At 42.7% G+C, this 22,275-nt stretch overlaps 1 protein-coding gene across 5 annotated transcripts in view; it reads right to left on the reverse strand.

Annotated features, from left to right (window-relative positions):
• The window catches only part of cacna1eb (calcium channel, voltage-dependent, R type, alpha 1E subunit b), a 74,094-nt gene that overhangs the window by 36,006 nt on the left and 15,813 nt on the right, over window positions 1-22,275 (reverse strand). For 4 of the 5 annotated variants that reach the window (XM_079569104.1, XM_079569103.1, XM_079569105.1 and 1 more), the window contains exons 4-6: window positions 18,244-18,510; window positions 11,296-11,401; window positions 11,061-11,200 (exon numbers count right to left, since the gene is read on the reverse strand). In XM_079569104.1, the coding sequence (XP_079425230.1) occupies window positions 11,061-11,200; window positions 11,296-11,401; window positions 18,244-18,510 (513 nt within the window). Of the gene's footprint in view, window positions 1-11,060; window positions 11,201-11,295; window positions 11,402-18,243; window positions 18,511-18,703; window positions 18,995-22,275 lie in introns of those variants that run through there. The other variant, XM_079569106.1, reaches the window with a different exon arrangement.

A 22,275-nucleotide genomic window follows, 5' to 3' on the forward strand; every position in this document is an offset into this window, starting at 1 on the left:
GAGATTGTTGTATATGGAGGGGGTGGAAGGAAGCACATGGCAGGACTGGAGAGGAGGCCCACGCACTCACTCTCTCTCTCTCTCGCACTCCTGCAGGCAGCCGCTCACTGACACCAGCTCACAGACAACTCCGATCCATATTGAGGAGTTGTCAAGCCACCATATGTCTCTGTTCATCCAGACAGACTGCACGCTTTTAGTAATGAAGCCAACACGGACAAAGGCGCATCGTAAACATATACAAGAAAGAATGATTCTATGGAGGATTTGCTTAAAGGAATAGACCACCGTTTTTACATACTAAAATATGTTCTTACCTCACTTTAGTCGAGTTCATATATCCCCGTCTGGTCTTTGTCCGTGCGCTCTGTCACCAAACGGAGCACATACGCAGCCTCTCCCACATGTCACATAGCTCCGAAAAAGCTCACGATAGAAGCTACCAAGCTCTTCCACGTGTTCCCTATTTAAATAAAGTTACGTGAAGTGTTTTCATGCGAAGTATGTTTCCACAGAAATGTAACATGTCGATTTTATAAGCAAATAAAGAGGGGGACTATATTGTGAGGCGTAATGATACGAGGAGCAAAACGTCCGCGCAGTAACTCCTAAAGGTTATTGACGGAAGTGAGCCATAGAAATAAGTGAGCGGGGGGAAGTCTTTAGGAGTTACTGCACGGACGCTGTGCTCCTCGTATCATTACGCCTCACAATATAGTCCCCCTCTTTATTTGCTTATAAAATCGACATGTTACATTTCTGTGGAAATATACTTCGCATGAAAACACTTCACGTAACTTTATTTAAATAGGCAACACGTGGAAGAGCTTGGTAGCTTCTATCGTGAGCTTTTTCGGAGCTATGTGACATGTGGGAGAGGCTGCGTATGTGCTCCGTTTGCGTGACAGAGCGCACGGACAAAGACCAGACGGGGATATATTAACTCGACTAAAGTGAGGTAAGAACATATTTTAGTATGTAAAAACGGTGGCCTATTCCTTTAATGCCGTTTGCATCAACAGGAATGTCACAGACGGTAAACATTTCAAACACACTAATGGTAAAAACAAATCACAAACGGCGTGTTTAGGTTTAAACCTGTGATTAACCACTTTCTCAGTGAAAGCTTAAAACAAATTGAAGAATCAAACGCTGCTCTGTTTATTGCTGTAAACACTAATTACACGCTTTGGAAAGTACATCATAGGTATCTACACTGTATTTATGCAGAAAGGATGCAGTATTTACTCGACTAAATACTACTTACACTGCACTCATTTATCTTAAGTAACACTGTTCCTGAACTGTAAAGTGAATACCTTAATGTAATGACTGCTTAAAGGCACACTGCGTAATATTTTGGATTATACTGTTGCGAGGAATGCACATGCTCCTCGCGAGACACAGAAAATGCTATTTTTGCAGTGGATAAACAAAGCATGGATTGGGATGAGGATCAATTTAAATATGATATTTGTCAGGCTTTAGTCAAAATCTCCATTGAGACGAGCTGGAGACGTCCCCCCTTCCCAATAAAGTTACAAGTCATGTCTTAGGAGAGATGATCCACACATGTTTGATTTTTTTTTAGGTATTTTGCAATGAAAAACATATCGTTAATAAAATAAATTATTGTTTTTTATTCTATTTATTCAGTGAAAAGTTACACATGTGCCTTAAAGTCAAGTTTAAGGGCCCTATTTTGTGTTACCAAACGCAGGTTGTAGACTAGATCGTGGTGCTGATGGAGGCGCCTCTGTGAGACCTGTGAAAGCCGCAACAGTAACCTTGAAAATGTTCCCGAGGATGTTCTATTGTTACAAAGAATGTAGTATTCTCCTGTGACATACGATCCGGCACGATGCATAGATTTAAATTCTCTTCACTCATTCAAACCTCAAGCCCATAAACTCCCTCTTGTATGACAAAGCCACTGTATGCAAAAGCAGCGCACTGACTGTGGAACACTTCCACATACTTCCCCTCACGTAGCCTCCTCTCCACTGCTCCTGGTCGGCTCTTTCACAGCGTAGAGAAGAGCAGTTTCTTAGTGTTGCGGTGGAGAGGCTGAATTCATTACATGCACAAAACGCTAGCCTCTCCCACACACCTCCACCTACACTCAAACATCACCAAAAACCCACAGCAATCATCACGTTGCTAACCAGTCGAAAAACAGCCCTCCATATGGCTCCGCAGCTGAAACTACACCAACAAATACATAGCTCTGAATGGAATGACAAAGACAACATCAAGCACGCATCCAACGGCCACACTCCTCTGTTGATGTGGGAATAAAAAAAAGGAGATATTCCAGAAAAAAAGGAAAAAAGGGAGGGGGGGGGGGGGGGGGGGGGGTGAATGAATGTGAAAACAAGCTGTTCAGTTCAATTAAAAATAAATTCACATTTTACCACAGGCAAAGTACTTACAGAGAATTATCTGGTAGCAGTTCAAGTTAATTTGCAAAAACGGATAAGTGAAATAAATCGACGTGTGTTTGTAAATGTCTGATTGTGTCGAGGTGTTTTTGGTGACCATTTCAGCGCCATAAAAACATGATGTCACTTATTCTTAATCGAATCCACACAGCTTTAGTTTCAGAAGAGTCACCTCAACAGTATGCCTAAATGGAGACATCTGCTTTTGCAAATGAACTCTTCATTTGTAAAACCAGAATCAGAGGGGGCGGCGTGCGATGCTGACGTTTGCCAGAAGCAAAGCGTCCGTTAACCGGTTCTATCTATTTTTACAATAGCCGTTGCCGCTAGCATCTATTTAGCCAATCAAACATAGCAAATTCTGTTGTCAGCCCATTGACCAAATTTATAATTCACTATTTATCATACTGGGTCAAGCTGCACAGTCGTACTATCTCTGTCGTAGCCTTGACTGTGGTGCTCAGGCGCCCACTCTCAGCTACTGAATGATTTGCCTGCATATCAGTATGACGCTCGACAGAGGGTGTTTATCTCTCTTCTGTGGAAGCATAGGCAGACTTGAATGGTAGGACGAGCGCAATGTTTGGAGTTCATGTCCCGCACCGATGGTAAATAAACTTCTCCTGTATAAGACATCCAGATCTCTCCTATTCTTCATCTATCCTCTCGAACACCATTGTCAATCCTCTAGCAATACCCAAGTCAAGTTATTTTACTTTAGATAAGAATTAGCCTATGAAAGTGCCCTCTGAGCTAACATGCTACATCATATTCCGTTAAGTTTCTGCTTTTTGTGGGGTCGGATAGACATGAAATGGATATTAAACATCATTCTATAATATGTAAATGATGAAATACCAAACTCAAACTCAAATATATAAATGCCATGAAACGGACAAACCATACCTTGCCACACTTTTACACAGGGACTGAACAGAACTGCACAGTTGTAAGGACAGGCCTAATGACCCAGATAAACAGGAAATGCATTTTTGAATTGGTTTAGCCATTTCAATTTTTATATTCTGTCAAATATTACTGCTTTTGGAAGAGTTTACCAACAAGTGTAGTACATAAATCGTAAACTGAAATCTTGTTGGATGATTGGCAATTAAAAATCGTGCAATCATTGCTCATTTGTAGCATCCCACTTGGTAATGTGGTTTGCCTCGTGTATGAGTCAAATGATGACCATCCAGCTTTGCCAGATGCAGATTATACAACCGCGGAATTTACATAATTCAATGAATTACAAAGCAAGTACAGAGTAAAGGGAAAAAATACTATACTAGGACTGAACTTCTGCCGTCAAAAAGAACGACACCAAGGCACACAAATAATTGCTAGTGTGGTGACAACTTTGAGAATCATTGTTCAAAAGCACACGCCCAACATTATGGTGGTAGTACCTGTGGCTTTAGGGCAACACCTTTTAAGGTACTCTAGTTTACAGTGTTAATGACAGCATTGTTTTTTTTGGATTCCTCAAAACAACAATGACTTGTGTCCAGGCCTAGAGCCCTAATTGGTCTCTCTGGCGGTGCATATGTGCGCACACCAAACTACAAATGAAAAGTGTTTTTGGCGCGGCCTGACAGCTCTAAGTGCGACTCTTCTCCCTCTGCTGTGTCTGTCTTTGTGCCAGATGGCTAATGAGTCACTCCCAGCCTCCACCTACCGCTATTATTCATCCTGCCTAAAGAGCAATCGCTACAGCTAAATGCCGCACTCTCGTTGAGGGATGGTAGACTGGTGCGTGGCTACTCACATTAAGTACACACGTGGTGGAGATCATTTTCAATCGTCTGTTTTTGTGACCAAGATCCCAGTCATATAAGAGCATTCCCTCCTTTGCTACAGAGGTGGCGGAGCACTTTACCTGTTTTCTGTTTTTCACCATCACTTGAAAGCCACCATGGCACTCGGGGGAAAGAGGTTCACCGAGAAGTGGGTGAACAACTGCGAAGTCATTAGGGGGACATGCCGCTGCTAATCAAAGCCGCAGCTCCACCTTTGTAGACTCACTACGCTCGCCGCGGGATGTAATTGCCCATTTTAGGAATCCCGGAGAATTAATTTGGTTTGTGGTCCGTTTTGCAACACGCTCCTTTTTTTTCCGCTCAGATTAGGGATTTTAATTGAACGCCGCGTCCCGGTAGATTCAATGGTAGCGATTCATTAATACAAAGTGGAATAACGCCGACGGCTTTGGCCCAGTGGCCTCGATTCGATTCCCGTTGGTCTGCTGTGACACATGTGGGTTTTTCTTTTAAGTCTGACTTACTTGAACCCCTACACCGACTGAACCGGTTTGGGTGTGGGGATCGGAGCATCTGTGCCACTGCGAAATGTGTCAGATCTTAGGCAGGAAACCAGGTCGTCTGTTACCAAATCCAGCTCTGGTGCAGATTGATGGTCCGTGTGTGTGTGGCAGAAATGAGCATGAGTGACATTGCGGGTAAAAATAAACTGGCAATCAATGTAGACACTTCAGCATAAAGCATCTGTACTATATAATAATCTGTGAGATATAATGAAACTGGCTGCTCTCACGCACAGTGGACCACGTTTGTACATCGCCAGAGTGTTTGTGGTTTCGCTGGCGTACGAGTGCATGGAATGTTTTTGGCGAACATTCTTTTGGCCTCGTCGAAAATACAGAAATGCCTTTAGCTATCTCAGCCTGTCTCTACAAATGTGCACATTTTCTTAGCCATTGAATCCCGATTTAAATTGAACGTTCTATACCACATAAATTAACTGGGAAGACAGGCGCAATGTGTCCTTTTCATGGCTTTTATATAAATTCTGTACTTTCATTGTCATTAATATCTTATAAAATAAAGTTTAGTGACCAATGGATGTGTATCTGCCCATAAATAGCAAAAACTTCACTGAATTTGAGTTAGCATTTAGCTCAGAGGACACTTTTATCCGCTTTGTATCTAAAGCGAAATCTCAAAAGTCTGTACATTTAATATGAGGCTTTGACCTAAATGTGGTCAATGGGTTGATGACAGCTGAAAACATCTGGGTCTTTCGTAATTGCCGATGTTTTATGGCTAAATAAATGCTAGCGGCTATAGGAAATATACATTGAGCAGGTTAACGGACGGAGATGGTGGTGCTCGTTTAACATTTGGTAGCGTCAAATTATCGCTAGCCTTTAGCTTCCAGGCTAAAGCCTTGTGTAAAGTTTTTATATGTTGTAAGTAACTATCTGACTGCAAACTGTTTAAAGACTTGTTTATTTGAACAAGACACGTCTAACTCTCCACAGAATTAAACACAGACCGGATACAATCGTTACCCAAGGAAGTTAGCATTATGTTGCTGGGCCTTTCTAGGTCAGGGGTGCCCAAAGTGCGGCCCAGGTGTCAAATCCGGCCCTCAGACAAATATCGGGCCCTCAGGCTTCTTATTGAATTGGCACACATCTCCTTTTTACCGCAAGTTTCATAATTCCACACAATTATAGAGTTCGGGAATGTGGCATCATATCGCTAAGCATTGTGGGATTAGCAGCAATTGTAAAGTAATGGAGATTCTAAAAGCAGCTAACAGAGTTGTTCCACAGCTTTTTTCTCCAGTTTTTTTTATACTGTTTTTAGCTATTGTTAGTCTATGGAAATGTATGCTAACAGCTGCAAAGATAGAGGATCTCCATGGTAACTGTGGAATTTCCTGAACTCTATAGCCTCAAAAACAAATATTTTATTGTGAAACAGAGCTGGCATTATGTTTCCAAGCCTAAATGAAAGTGTGGGGCAGGCTTTACACCTCTCTTAAATGACCTTAAATGCACTCACCACCAATCTTTGGCCCTCCACGCCATACACACTTTGATAGGCGGCCCTTAATGAAAAAAGGTTGGACAACCCCGGTCTATATGTCTCCAAACTTGTAAAAAAAAAAAGTCTATTCACAGACTGTACACAAATAATGTACAACTGTGTTACTGTTGTACTTCATAGAGCCCTAAGAAGGGGTCTGGGGTCTTTCCACAGAGAATACTTGAAAGCACAAGACAATCTTTAGACAGAAGTTAGTTTATCTCCAAGATAATGCAGAGAATAAACAGTACAGTCATGTTCTTCAAAAAGCTTTGGGAAAATATTTTAGCGGCAGCTCTATCTAAGATTGTTAGTCACTTCTGTCTGATTGTGCTGTGCTGATGTGATGCACAAACTGGAGACAGTGTTGAAAGTTTAGCCACTAAGTCTTGTCTGCAACTTGCACCAGAATAATAAATAAATAAAGATACAAGCTTTGATCAGACACACAAGCTTTCAAAAGTTTCGCCCAATTTGAACAGCGCCATGTTTGTTTCAGTTTCCGAACATAATCTCATCCTGTTTCAGTTCCAGCCATATATATTCACAGAGGGAAAAATCCTAAAGACCGCTCCGGGGGACGGTTTTGAGTAACACAGCATTGAAACATCTGAGGATAATTATGTCTTTACCATAATTTACATGTGTTAAAGTGTTTATTTGCATGATAAAAAAGTGTGAGTCACAAAGCACCTGTCGCGAGGGTAAACGTCTCCCTTTTTACCACTAAGCCCAGCATGAATGCAGGATATAGAATTGAATGAAACCAAACATGCTTCATACACAGCGCGCCCAACCCATCACACCCATTCTACATGCAACCCCAAAGCAGCTACTATATAAGCCTCAATCTGCTGTGATGTACTGTAAAACGAAGTTTGGAAGTCTGTTTTTCACAGTTTTACCCAAGAAAAGTGGCATATTTGATGAAGTGGAAAAAGATTTAGTGACACAAGAATGAATTCCATTTTTCAAGGACAGAACTGTGACTCACTCATGGCCCTTGAGTACAGTATGGTTACATGGCGACTGTTATGGAACGTTCACCTCTTTTTACATCACCTACTCATTTAATTAACCAGTTACCTGCCATCCTCCACACAGAATTTACACATATTTTCAGAAACAACAAGGTCAAATAAGGCGTTATCTCACTGGCTGCAATCTCTCCAGCACGGTTAAAGGGATATTTCAGGATTTGGGGAAAAAGGGCCTCATCTAGTTATCCAGAGCGTTGTTGATTTCTGGAGATATATCTATATTTTTGCAGTCCTTATTTTGGAGAGTATAGTGGTGCTAGGCTAGTGCTAGGTTTGCGCATGTCTATGGTAACTAGTAGCCTGCATTAAAAACAGTCTGACCCAAGCACAGTGCACCTGAGGAAAATCACTTACAACACCAGACTACTCATATAAATGTCTGTGTTGACTGAATAATTTTTAAAATATAACCATTTTGCATTTAAAAGAACTCATATTTGAGCAGCATCAGCTTCCTGGTTGTAGCTACACAGCTGCGGAGTGATCTGCTCGGTTACCGGAGCTACAGTAGTTTGTTTACCTGTGGCCGGCATTACTACACGTGGAATTCACAAAGGAGCTTTCTACAAATCAGATATGGCAACGTTTGGAGGACGACCGCATGATTTAGAAGAGGTTTTTAATGCAGGCTACTAGTTACCATAGACATGCGCTAGCCTAGCACTAGCCTAGCACCACTATACTCTCCAAAATAAGGACTGCATGAATTAAAAAAAAATCCAGAAACCAACAATGCTCTGGATAACTAAGAAATGAGGCCCTATGTCAAAAATCATGAAATATCCCTTTAAAGTAAATAAAAGGCAGAAAAATAAATTGTTGTTTTTCTTCCAAATGTAAAATGAATTGTGTTAAAAACATCCTATAGTGAAATGGGTAAGTCTCCCTGTCACATGGACTTCAAACAAATCAACCCATTATCAAAACTGAGGGCAGAGAAGGGTAAAATTTGTAAAAAATAAAAAACAACACTTGTACACTGAATTTTCTTTGACGAATTTAAAAGCCCCATTTTCAGAATCTCAAAAGGCAAAACACATGCATCTCAACAATTCAAAATTCAAGCCAGTGCTGAGAAGAATTCACTTGGCCTTCTTTCACTATTAAATAAAACATAACTCAAAATTGCTGCTTTGAGTATGAATAATACATGTTTTTTTTCCCTATTTGTTATTACTGTGTATGCCACCAGAACAGGTCTATGTGATCAGGCGATTAGACACAACAGCTGACTCTTACTGCCTCCCTCCCAAATGCACAGGGACGTGAGGGCCCACACCTGTTGTGCATTCATTTGTCACTGTTTTTTTGTGCAAATGTGTCCACAGCTGCTCGGTGTTGAGTCCAGCGCTGCCTGTTTTCCTGCAAACGTGAAGCCGCCGATGTCCCTTTTTATTTTTTTTATTTTAATTTTTTATGTAAGAGGCAAGCGCAAGTAAGAGGAAAAAAAAAAAACGAAAACGTGGGAGTCGGGTTGAGATGAGATGCTAATGCGCCGACAGCGATCTCGCAAAGCACTGTACGTTTAAGCCGGCCGCACGCTCCCTAAACGTGGCCCATCTTTGCGGAGGAGAGAGACGGAACAAAGGCATCTCATTTACAACAATGTTTGATGTCATACTTTCAGATGGAGAGCAGTGGGTTTATTTTTTGTAAAGAAATGAACAGGTACACAGATGTTGGGTCTACTGATATGCCATAGTTACCTTGTGCTGTAACTTTTCAATACTATGGCAACTAAGCAACTGTAAACAACTTGTAGACTTGTTTATCTCATTTCTGGGGGCACAGATCAGGTCATGTTTGCAAAAGATTTTCAAAAATTCCCGTCCCGCCTATACCTCCACCCTTTCTCGTTACAATGTCATGTGGATGCAACCCTTTTAAAACCACTCATTCTGATTTTGTCCTAATGTTTCCAATCATTTTGCATCACATCTCCAGCAGCAGCAGCAGCAGCAGCACGTTCACATTCAGCTCACAGAGGTCCTGGAGGCGATTCGAAGCAGGTTTTAGACACAACTGCCAATCCACTTATCCACCCACCTATTGCTGACTGCCGAGGCCGACTGCACCATGGAAACACTGGCATTTCCCCGCATTTATGTGTCCCTGTTTGATGTAAGAGGTGTTTAAAATTGCGCTGCTAAAACGGTATCCGCGTATCAACAATAGAGGCCTGGATGTAAGGTCTGACATATCCACGGGCACATGCATCGAAGCAGAATGCAACAGCAAGCGAGCGATATCAATCTCTTGGCTCAGTGATTGCAAATAAAAAAATAATCATGAATAAGCAGTTAAGTCAATGAAGCTTGTCGTTCTTATTTTCTCTGGCATAACCGGGGCTCTCGTTGGCCGCGTGACGCACTCATGTCACCTCTATCACACGCTCACACGCCACATCTTGCATTTCTCACGCGGAAAAACCTCAATGTACAACGGCATCAATGTGGGAAACTGGAAGAGTTTTTAATATTTTAGCAACTTGCATGAGTCAGTTTTTTCAGCCAGGACATTCTCCTCACTTGCTGAGCACTCACGCCCTTTTGCTCTGTGTTGCTGGTTGGGGATCATGCTGCTGTCAGCAGTGACGCAGGGACAGAGGAGCCTCTGTCGGCTGGGGCTCGGTGTCTCACTGGCTTCTACGACGCAACCGCGATAATGGGATACAGCAGGAGTTATATTCTATTTGTATAAGGTCTGCTGAGTCTGACTGCTGGACATGTAAAAGCCTTTGAATACGTGTAGCAGTGTCATGGGGAAAAACAAAGTGTGCCGCCCTGTTGAGCTACAATCCTTGTGAAGTATACAAACGATTGTGCTAACCGTGGTATTTCCCCCAAAGCTTGGCGTGATTGTGTCACACCAACTCCTGATCAAAACTTGAGAGCCCTGGTCACAACAGAATAATTTAAAAAATGATTTCAAGAATCTGGCAATGTTGGGCTTTTACATGCACTTGTTAAGTACAAAAAGAGGCTACTGTCTACACGCAGGGGTGTTAAAACTACGTTTTTGGGTCTGATGGTGATACTATACTTCAGCCTGCTCTCACAGAAAGTCAAAGACAGTGTCTTATTTGGATTTGAACTTACTTCTCAATGTCTCACTAAAACATTTGCTATGGTGCCATATATTCTAAGCAAGGCATGAAGGCATGGAGGCCATGGCGAGCCAGCTACTTTCTTTCTGAATGCAGGAATGTCTGGGACTGTGGTCACAACAAATAATTTCCACTGCCCGATTTCAGGATAGTCCAATTACAGCTTCTTTGTAGCATGTCAATCAAATGAGGAAGAAGACATTTCCCCCTCAAATAATAACTCTGTATCATTCTGAGCCAACTTCTCTCACCTCTGTTGATTTGGAAAGATGGCTCTCAGTTCCTGTTTACTTTCACAATCCCCCATGTTTGTTTTGATGATTGGGAAAGACCATGTAACCCCCACCAAAAATGTTTGCATTTGGTCTCCAGACTATTGTTTGGACAGCTCTGGTCTATAGTAAATCCCTGTACATTACACTGAAGTTAGCTGTTAGCCAAGGCTGAGCACTCAATCTGACTTTTAAAACATACTCAGTATCAGGATAATGTTTAAGGCTGGCATTATTATTATCTTTATTCTCAAAGCCCTCAATCGACAATATACTTTGACCTACCAGGAAAATGCCCAATAAAGATTAGTCAAACCTTGCCACTTGAATATGCATAAAAAACCAGCAGCCCGACACGCACTACTTACCCACTGAGCACCACGATGAAGTCCATGACGTTCCAGCCGTTCCTCAGATAGGAGCCTTTATGGAACACAAAGCCCAGGGCGACGAGCTTTATACCCGCCTCGAAGCAGAAGATCCCAATGAAGTACGGCTCGGACTTTTCCTGTACACAAAAAAAAAAACAGCAAAAGGTAGATTTTGTGGCTCTACACGTACTTGATCAAAACAGAAATATAAGGTCTTTCTAAAATCTCTTACAAGTCTTTTTGCCATGGGCGTCTTGTCCTCTCCGGGGAGATGCTGCTCCAAGGCCAGCACCACACAGTTGGCTGTGATTGTGGCTAAGATCATGTACTCAAACGGAGTGAAGGCCACAGTTAAGGAAAGATCAGGGAGATGAAAAGTGAAGTGTGTGGGCAACTTTGGACAGTTTCTTCATTGCATTTCACAGAACACTGAAACACAAGTGGGAATCAGTCACCCTTTGATCTCACCATATAAGTTGTTTATAATAATATCTCCAAAACAGTGAGCTGCTGACAGAGGTTGGTACTAATGAGCTACATTCACTCACTTTCTGCAACAACTTTTGAAGAAATTGTACTTTTAGGAGTAGTTTTATCAGACAATACTTAATATTTACTTGAGTAACATTGTTGAGAATGCTTTTGACTAACTCTTCCCACTTTGTAATAACACGAGATTATAGAAGAATATTTGAAAATGTGATCAAATGTTTATTTCACTGTGTAATAAAACAGCATTTTGTACAAAGGTAAAACACACATCTGTTGAACTGAGGGGTTTAAAGAAATCCCGAGTGGTTTGATGATAGAGAGACGGCTGCATTGCTCCTGCCTTCACCATGTTAGCACCAGTTAGAAAGATTGTCGTATCCATGGCAACCTGCTTTTAAAAGTGCTCCTCAAAGAGAGAGAAAAGAGCAGGTTCAATGGGAGACCGAGGGCTGTGGACTCACCTTCGCCTGCTAGAATCATATCCAATAACATCATCACCAAACAAACACCGTCAAAAATGTTTATATGTATGGCAACTTCCTCAGGGTATGCAGATGTAGTCACAGTATGACGAGCAAAAGGAATGAATGCTCTTTTGTGACAACATGTGAGTTTTCGTCAATGTTCACTGGGTGAAAATTGTGACAACGTGAAAGAAGAAGAAAGAATAATATTCTCATACGAAAACAATGTATCCGCTTTCACGGGTACCTATAAAACTATATGTTTTCGGAAAGTACTCGTGCATTGCTACCTCATGGTAGGGGTCTTTCGTGCCCGTCAGTGACCCAGGGCTCTCAGTCACTCATAGAATGTACAAGTACAATGTTGATTATTGCATTATATGATGAGTGCATTAGTGTACGTTTGAGGGGAGGCGAGCGCTTCATGCACTGCTATATGTTAGCAATAAGAGCCCCTTGGCCAGTCCTGATGGTGCCCGGGCCTAAAAATGGCTTACACTTGTATTGTGCTTTACAAGTCTGTGTTACCACATGTCTGTACTGTAACTAACTGTAGTCATTATTCATTTACACCACACTTGGAAGTGATGAGCAACTATTGTAGCCACAGCTGCATCCAGTGTAGACTAACGGAAGTTAATCTGCTAATTTGCAGCATTGGCCCCTCCGACCACCACCAACCACTCAGTCACACAGGCAAACACACTCTCATTCATCCTGGCCTATTGTACATGTACAAACAGAAGCACCTGGAGGAAACCTACTCAGGCACAGGGGGAATATGCAAACTCCACACAGAAAGGCCCCGTCCAGCCCGGGGATCGAACACGAACTGCTGCGGCACCGCGTCGTCCAAGTCGCCTAACACCCTACAAGCTCCTGACATGTTTTCTCTAATCTGTATGTAACTTATACTTTCGGTCTACTGGGAGCTCCCGTATGCTCCAGACAATAGTCCCAGACACTTGGTGCCCCCGTCCCTGGCTGCTCTTATTAACCATGATGCTGTGAGTGAAATGAGGTCAGTGAGTCACAGAGGAGCGGAGCTGAGGGCCCCGGGGAGCCATTCTAACACATCCACACTCTACACAGTGGCTGTTCAACGCTTTAAAATAGCTTAAGTGGGTAATACATCATCAATGTCCTGCCTACATTTACCTGTGGTTTAGCCCACACAGTGTGTACATTTGACTGGCTCAGACTGGTCTAATTACCCATCTTCCTTTCTGAAAATAGATGTTTAATTGCTTACAAAACAGTTATGGTTATTATTACTTTTGGCTTGTACAATGAACGCCTCAAAATTGACAAATGGCGTGTTGTCTCACGTCTTCTTCAGTTATGACTAATAATAGTGCCTACTTTTTTACTAGACCATTCCGACAAAGCACTTTCAAATAAATGATGAAAAAGTAAGGATGTTTTTTTTTAATTCTGAAACTAAAACTGAACTTCTGTGTGTTTATGTTTTAGGCTGAGCAGAATGAGAATGAGAATGTGGAGTCAGTCAGCTCCCACAACAGCAAAACACGGCATTTTGTGGCTTTCAGTCCGGAGAGGGCAGCTCGAGTGGTTCAAGTGCACTCACGTCAAATCAAGAACGCCAAAGTAGACCATTTAAAATTCAAGCATTGTTCTCCGAGTGAATACATGTTGCTTCATATCTGCTTTCTTTTGCGTTTATGTTTGTCAGAAAATGTCAAACAGCCTTACAGAGTCTGAAAAGCAATTACAGTAAAGCCTTGTACACCTGCAATCCACAATTTAGAGGACAACAAAGACAAAACCGTACACAGTGAAGAAGTCAGTCAGTCAACAAAAGGCTGCGTCTCAAGCTGAATTAGCACAAAAAAAAAAAAGCCTTTCACAAACATGCACGTTCATATTGGCTTTTCCCACCCAGAGGAGAAAATACTCAGGCCCAGGTGCTGCGTGCGGCGATTGTCCACGGTGCTTTCAGGGGAATGAGCTCCTCCTGAAACCAAACCCTATGCACTCCACCACTTGTTCGTGCTTCACTTTTCTCTGGGCGGCTCTGGTGGGCGCTAGATCGGGCACGGTTGGTGAAAATATCAGCGTATACATCGCCATGACTGCGAAGAACTTTGCTCATTTCTTCAGTTGGCCTTGAGTCGGTGCCGCCGCGCTTTTAAAGCGTCATCCTCCGCTCCTCTCACTCAACCCCCCCCCCCCCCCCCCCCCGCTCCACTTGTAGCAGCCGATCTTTGTTTGTTCGTATACGAAATACCAATGAGAATATCCGTCTACAAAAGCCACAAATAAACCATGTGCAGTGTTTGGAAAAGGCCAAAGTCAACCTGGGAAGCACAGTTTGAAGAGCTACGTTTCAATAACACAAAACATATTGCATGGTGGGTTACATAACTAATATCTTTTCAAACAACTGCACATCATATACATATCACCAAATGTGCTTTCCTCACAACATTTCGTCTTGACACAGTTTGCTGAAAAAATAATGAAGTTGCTTGAGGAAATGGTTTAGTAATACGCTAAAATCTTTATTCCTTTATAGCTGAAATATCAATGCTTTTCTCACATCTTGCACCCGTATCCGCCACCTCTCAGCAGATTAAAATCAAAGCTGCCCACGATGGAATAACCGCACACGTCTGAAGGTCTGCAACCAAATTCACGCTAAACATTTGTGCGCTTTCTGTCAATGTTTTCAATGTGTTTACCAATAAAACCGAGCAGCCACCGGCCAGAATACGGGTCTGGCAGTGTCAATACCCTGACATGTGTTGTTTCTCCCAGCCCACGAGCCATGGCGGTACTATAGGCCAGCTCGAGCTCTCCCACGTGCTAACTGCGCTGCCAGTGGCCAGTCTTGACCACTAGGCCCTCACTCCCACACAGCTATGGAGCGTTAGCGGTTAGGTAACGCTGCGGAGACTGGCGCGCTGCACCGGAGGGGGTGTAAGACAGGAGGAGCTGTGGGTAGACTGGCAACTTCCTGACTGCCGACGTTACTGAGCGGGTAATTATTCAGTCAAGGAACCTGCGGACGTGGAGGGGGTGAGCTTGACAGAGATAGCGGTGGAAAGCGGTGAGGGATTTCTGAATGGCGGATGCAAGGAAGGACAGATACATGCACTCGGAGGGGAATCTTTCGGCGATTTGTGACGATGGTCGATGTTGGCCGATAAATTACAATGAACTTTCAAACACTGGTTTTCACATTTTGGGTGAAAGCTAATTCTGAGCGTAAAATGACATGACGATCAAACGTACAGCACTTACAGCAAAAATCCTTTCAAGAGGAGATTGCAAGTCGACTATACCAACTCTTAATGGAAGACAAGGGCTGCGCGACATGAGAAAACATTGCATAATTGACTCTGTGCATAACTTCAAATCACAACAAATCCTCCCAAGAACAGACTTCCTGTTTCGATCCAGCACGCCAAAATAAAAGCGCCATCTTATTCATTAGTTCAACTTTCTTTCTGCCTAACTATTAACAGACAAAACACTTAGTGTCTTTATTTAATTATATTATTATAATGTTGCAAGTACCTGCTGAACTAATCAATGAGACGAGCTGTGTGCTTTTATTTTGCCGTGCTGGATCGAAACAGGAAGTCACTTCTTGGGCGGCGTTGTTATGATTTGAAGATATTCACTTTCAACTAAACAAGGCTAAAATTGAATAAAATGAGAAAAATAAAATAACTAAACTTTATCACATTTTTTATGATAACATGAGTTTTAGTTTTAGCCCAAAAATATGAAAATCTCAGTCAGGCAGTAAAGATGTCAGTGACTTTGCAGTATATTGTGGCTTCTTGTGATACATGGATGTATATAACATGTCACCAAATATGGCCACAATGATAATCTGGCGATATATTATGCTGTCCCACTAGCAACTAATAATAAGACTCAGGATGCTTCACCAAACAGCTGAAAGATCAAAATTCCGTTGACTGAACAGCTGCTTAGTTTCATTCTGGGAATGTGTGTGATCTGAACAAGCTATGCACATACAGTACAAACCGCTCAACCCCCATCTAACAGCCCATAATACCTCTGCCGGATCCACAGTCCTGCGGTTATAACGTGGGCCCGCACTACATAATTTGGACTTTGCTGGATGTGCTGAAGTTGATGATAGATAGAGGAAGCGGGGAAGAGTGCGTGCTGCTGGATTTGAACTGACACCTACACAGGAGCCGGGTTCATATTCCAATGAGCACTAAGGCAGCAGAGATGTGCCTACATGCCTCCCCCACAGTGAGCCGAGCTGCTTCCAACCGGCACCACATGCTAGCCCTCCACTCCGCTGCCAGCGCCCAGGCACGAGTACAGTGGGCTCCCAAGTAACTGTGGCCAACGCACAAAGAGGGGGTGAGACCTTAATGAAGCACCGCAATGGAGGAGCAAGGAATTACGGAATGGGTTATCAAAGCACCAATGCTACTGTACATAACTAGGGCATTTTCAAACACACGTGGACACGCAAGCAATTATATCTATTACAATTATGCCAAAAGTTACAAGTCAGGCCTGAGGAGACACCGTAACTGTTACCCATACTAAAAAAGATTCTTGTATTTTGTTTTTATCTAAAGCGTGAAATGTTAAACAGTGTGACTTTAAAATAATGGATATGTTTTGTAGGGAAAGCAGGTTGAAAATATTCCACCCCCAGTGTCTATGCGTAAATTCAGATCTTAGGGAACGCCCACAACTGGCCACAGCCGAGGGGGGAAAGCTAAGAGGAAAAAGAAACAACTCTTTCACCTGTTACTCCACCATTACTTTAACACGCGCTGAATTATGGGTGTATTTTCTACCAAATAAAGATACAGGACCCAGAAATACATAAAAAACAGAGAATGCTAACCATGATGCTAAAGTTAACTTCATGCTACAAGCTAAATGCTAACTTCGAATGCAGTTTTTTGGACAATCTGCTCTTAATAAGCATTCACAGTGACCCCATTTTGACTTGTGTGCTCTAAATGTGCTCATAGTCTAAAAAGAGTGATAAATAATGATTTCCATGGTACACTTCCTTTCCCCCTGCTAAGCCACGCCCTCTAGCATGACACGCTGTCGTCCAAAATCTATACAAAATGCCAGAACGAAACTGGTACCGCTACTAGCAAATCAAACTTTTCAGCAGAGGCAATTTGAGTGCGATATAATGATCAAAACGACCCAGTGGGGGGCGAACAAACCGACGCTTGATAGAGAAGACTATTCTGAAATGAGCAGAACATAATTGAAAAAGTAATATTATAACATGGTTAGGATTAAAAGGGGAAAAGCTTGCCTGGATTACTCAGCATGTCAAATAATAATCAATTTACCTTTGTGTGTAGTATTTTCCGTATACTTGACTTAAGTGACCCAACACTAAATACCAGTAAATTGGCTTTCATGCCTCATTTCTGGACTGACTAAGCCATACACAATCATGTTACTATGGGAAGACGACATCTAAAGTGCACGCAGCCATATTGTAGCTTCAGACTCAGTGAAAGGACTGACTTTAAAAAAGAAAAAAAAAAGCATATTTGACAGAGCAACTCTCACTAAACTAACAGCAAAAAATTAAACATGACAGATACCATTTCTTCAAACAATCAAAGACATTAACAGAGTGGCTCTTGTCCACGGTCCTCAACTGCCTACATGCTGTTTGGATTTGGCGTCTCAATGTGTAGCTTCACACATGTCTTTCACACGATATTTGGGGAAGACACTGTTTGTAACAGATTGTACATGGCAGTGTCATGTTGCTATGGATAATAGAAACAAGACCCGTATTGTTGTTGTTGCCTCCATTAGCCACAATGATGCTACGAGCCAGACCCCCGAGTTATAACTCCATTCTTTTAAAGCCACAACGTAAACATTACATCAATTAAAAATACCCTTCATCAAGAAATAAAAAGCAACATTAAGCTACAGGTGATAATAGCAGCTGACCAGAAAAGGCTCAGAACTGTGTGAGCCGCATCAGCTTGTATCAAGACTAGTTTTTGAACAGACAGATGTAAGCGCTGTCCATGGTCCTGAACAAGCTAAACGTATTTTACACAGAATTTAGCACAAAAAATATGTATTCTGTATCAACGCAATTACACATCAGATTACGTCTTGAACATGCAATTAGTTCAGCTTTATTGTGGCTCAATGTTAAAGTTGAGAGAAACTTTATGCAAAAGTACTTAACACAACTGGAAGGATATGGCCACTCGATGATCCGCCGGGCGTATTTCCTTATGATGTTGTCCTCAGCGAAGATGAAGAGCGACCTGTTGACGGTGAAGCAGTTTTGCCGGTGGGGCACAGGGTTGTACAGAGCCATGGTCCGGGCCCGCTGAGCCTTGGCTTGCTTCATCGAAGCGGTGAGTCCCGCTGCAGCCGCTGCGTCCTGACCATCTCCACCGTGCTCCAAGTCACCGTCCCCGGAGTCCACGGCACTCGGAGCCGATTCGTCTCCGAAACGAGCCATTCTACAAAGACAAACCGCGTAAATTTACAGCGAAAAATAGCGACAAGGTTCCCGCCAAAAAGTTGACAAGTCCTACTCCATTCTCAGTTTACTTCGCGAAAAAGTCACCCATAGGCTGGGATTTAGGGCTTTCCAGCGCTATCCCATATGCTGAGCACAGCGTTACGCACAGCACGCACCAACTTTGAACTCGCCTGTGCCCAGCTCAAAACACCGGCAAAAGCCGTTTACATGTCAGCAACCCACGAAGGGCGAAAGTCTTTTCCGCTAATACTGCTGCCAAAAGTTTACGCATCTCCAGCAGCCGAAGAACAGTTCATGCAGACAGAAAGCGCATCTCAAAGTTACTCTAAACAAAACGGAGGAGTAATCTCTAGATCGCGTTCATCACTCGGTGGATATTATGTGCCAGCAATCCAGCATTTGCAGTTATCCCCCTCCCACAATGTTTCATGATGGCGATTTCCAAATTGATCTGAATGAAGAGAGGAAGACAGAGACGGAGGAGGGACCGTATATGTGCTGGTTTCCATGGCGATTACAGTTTGCTTATGGCTGAGAGGGGGGTGGGGGGGAAACAACATTCCTCTATGCTAAAAAAGGTTCAAGGTTGCGTGGGTTAGCGCGGTTTAAAAGCATTATGTAAAGACGCTTGTGGGCGCAAACGCAAAGGCGCGCGAAGCCATAAATTAACATTAAAACAATGGGCAACAAGTGGAAGAAGCGCATCTTTACGCGCGACACAAAGTGCAGCGATTATTATTAACCGGGTCTACGTCACTGTCACCATCGGAAAAGTCAGACTCTATCAGAACCGTTCAGAAGTGGGCCATTGTGCTAATATTGGAGTAAAGTCTGGTGTAAAAATAGCGCGTGAAATAGATTTTAGGGCTGCTCCCTTTTTGAGACGCGCGAGAGAGAGAGAGAGAGAGAGAGAGAGAGAGAGAGAGAGAGAGAGAGAGAGAGAGAGAGAGAGAGAGAGGGAAGAGAGAGAGAGAGAGAGAGAGAGAGAGAGAGGGGTGGGGAGGGAGGGTGACTTCACGCGCACAAGTGGGACCTCGTTAGTCAGTGGCTCTCTCTCTCTCGACCCATCTGTCGCTCCCCTCGCTCTCCCCTCCTGGAGATGTCCACTTCACCCGCCCCAAAAAACACTACACCAGGTCATTGGCACAAAGGTTTTTGGAGTCAGGTAGTGACACACTGACCCTGATATGACACACTGCTGGCTGGCTCGCCTCATGTCCACAATGCACAAAGAAGCGACCAGTTATAGCGATTAGACCGTGTGACTGAGGGATGAGCCATTGCTGCAGATGTGGGATGCAGTGGGGGTGTCATGCTCAAAGTTTGAGTCATTGGGTCGTTTCTGTGATAGCGTTAGAAAAACAAAAACACGCACATCCAGTCTGAGTTAGTGCAGGATCAAAGTAGAACACAAGGATAAGAAAAAAAAAGTGTCCGCACAACTATATAGCTCCCAAAAGTATTTATTACCTACACCATATGTAACGTTTCGGGCATTGGTCCTTCCTCAGACATGTTTATGTGATAGTGAGTGTTAACAGTTTGCATGACCTCTCACATCTCATCTCTCGATATATAAAGCAGCTGTGGTCATGGAAAAGTTGTAAACTCACCCCTTGCATGTTAATAAATGACTCCTTATTGCGAAGTGGCGATGACAGGTAGTTTCGAAGGGGTAATGTAACATAATCACAGCCTTGCAGCGTTAAAGTGCCCGGTTTGTGCCTGTTCATGAAGCAAATGACACATAGCCCGTAGGACATCATTAACTCCATGCTTACTAACATTTATTCCTAATTAATTCACTGTTAGATCATTGTTTATTCAAGATATGCTAAGCGTGTGACTGACAGTCTGGTCTGCGCCCCATAGCAGGTAAAGCCGTATGTAGATGGGGCACTGAGTGACGCCTAAGACGGGGCGGGGGGGGATTGCGAACGCAGCCAAGAGAGTGGGAAATTTATGCTTGGCAAACAAGTCGAGATCTGGGGGACGGAAAAGGGAAAAAAAAAAAAAAATAGATTTAACAGGATCTATGAATAAGCCCTTAACTAAGCTCCCAAAACTGCTGCTTTCACCTAATCTGCGTGGGGTGTCGCCTCATGCAAAACAGGCCGGCGACTCCAGCCTCCACAACGACCTGTCAAGGGGAGAATTGGAAAGCGCTGTATAATTAACACATTCAAACTCTGCATTAAAATACTAACCCCCCCGTTACACCTCAAACAAAAATATTTCTCTCCGTCTTTGCAAACAGTGCGTCTTTTCCGCCGCTCCGATTGCAGTGCGCTTTGCTGTTGTTTCCATAGCGACATGGCTCTCTCTTCAATTCCTACTCGCTTCTTTTCATTCTGCCAACAAAAGCCGCGTTGCACAATAGTAGCACCGACCGTCTTCCTACAGAGATCTACCGTAGAACCCCTCGACCCCCCCCCCCCAACCGGACCAGCGAGCACGAGCCCCCCCAATTCGTCGGGAAGCATAATAAATGTAATTCAAACCACACTGTAAACAAATGCACTTGAGCAAAATCTGGGAGTAGGTTCTGCTTGTTGCCCGCAGCCTATCACTTCGAAAAATGGCTTTGGAAATTGGACTCAAAAACGAACTGATTGCTCGCCATGGCTCACGGTGAAAGAGCCATATTTTTTTTTTTAGAAAGGTGAGACAAACAGGTAACTTTAAGATTTATGTTGTAAGAGTTTATTTTAGTTTGGCACAGTCTGCTCACATGTAGGGCCACTTTTCCCACCTCAGTGTCGTGGGTTCACCGTCTCCTTCGTGATGAACTGTCCCTGTCTCAATGAAGTACATAATAAAAGTTAATCTTGTTGTATATAAGGTTATTAAAGTGATAATCTGGAAGTTTGCATGTATTATAAATGTTATAAAATGTGCAAAATGGACCACCTGGCCTTGCATTTTGATGTAAAGCAATTAACAATATCTCATCTATATTATTTGTTGTAAAGTCCCTCCTTCCCGGACTTCAGCAACTAATCAGAGTCTAGCATCCTCCTGCGTTGGCCAATGAGACGAGCGTTTCCTGTGAGCCAGCCTGCCAAGTCCAATCAGGAGGGGAGGGGGAGGAGCTTGATCATTTACTTTGGAAAATTCTGTTCCCGCTCTCCTCATTTTGCAAAAAAGAGGGGACGAATTTGACTTTCAAATTTAACTCTATCTCACTTTGCAAACTTACAGACATCACTTGAACGTCTTAACTCCCACCTGAACGGATCCCATTTTCTCCAGTTTGGCTTTACCCTAATCAAAAAGCTTCTTGGGGAAAAAAAGCACCAAAACAGCCACAAAAAATGAGAAGAAAACAAGGATGTAAACGCAACAAAAAAGTGACAAAAACTCAACAAAAATGTGACAAAAACTCAACAAAAGTGTGACAAAAACTCAACCAAAAAGTGACAAAAAATTCAACAAAAATGTGACAAAAACTCAACCAAAAAGTGACAAAAATAAAAAATAAAAATGTGACAAAAACTCAACAAAAAAGTGACAAAAATAAAAAATAAAAATGTACAAAAACTCAACAAAAATTTGACCAAAAAGAAAAAAAAAAAAAAACATAAAAAAGGTTACACAACAAAGCAACAACGCGAGGAAAAAGATCAGTTTTGTGGGTCTTAGCTTTCAAATGAGGTGTTACACAGACCTACATAATGGCCAAAGAGGACAGGATGCATTTGGTTCAGGCGGGTGGTAAGAGGTTAATTGTTTTAAGGAATTC

Source organism: Gobius niger, assembly GCF_951799975.1.
Source record: "Gobius niger genome assembly, chromosome: 13".
In the NCBI taxonomy this organism is placed as follows: Eukaryota; Metazoa; Chordata; class Actinopteri; order Gobiiformes; family Gobiidae; genus Gobius; species Gobius niger.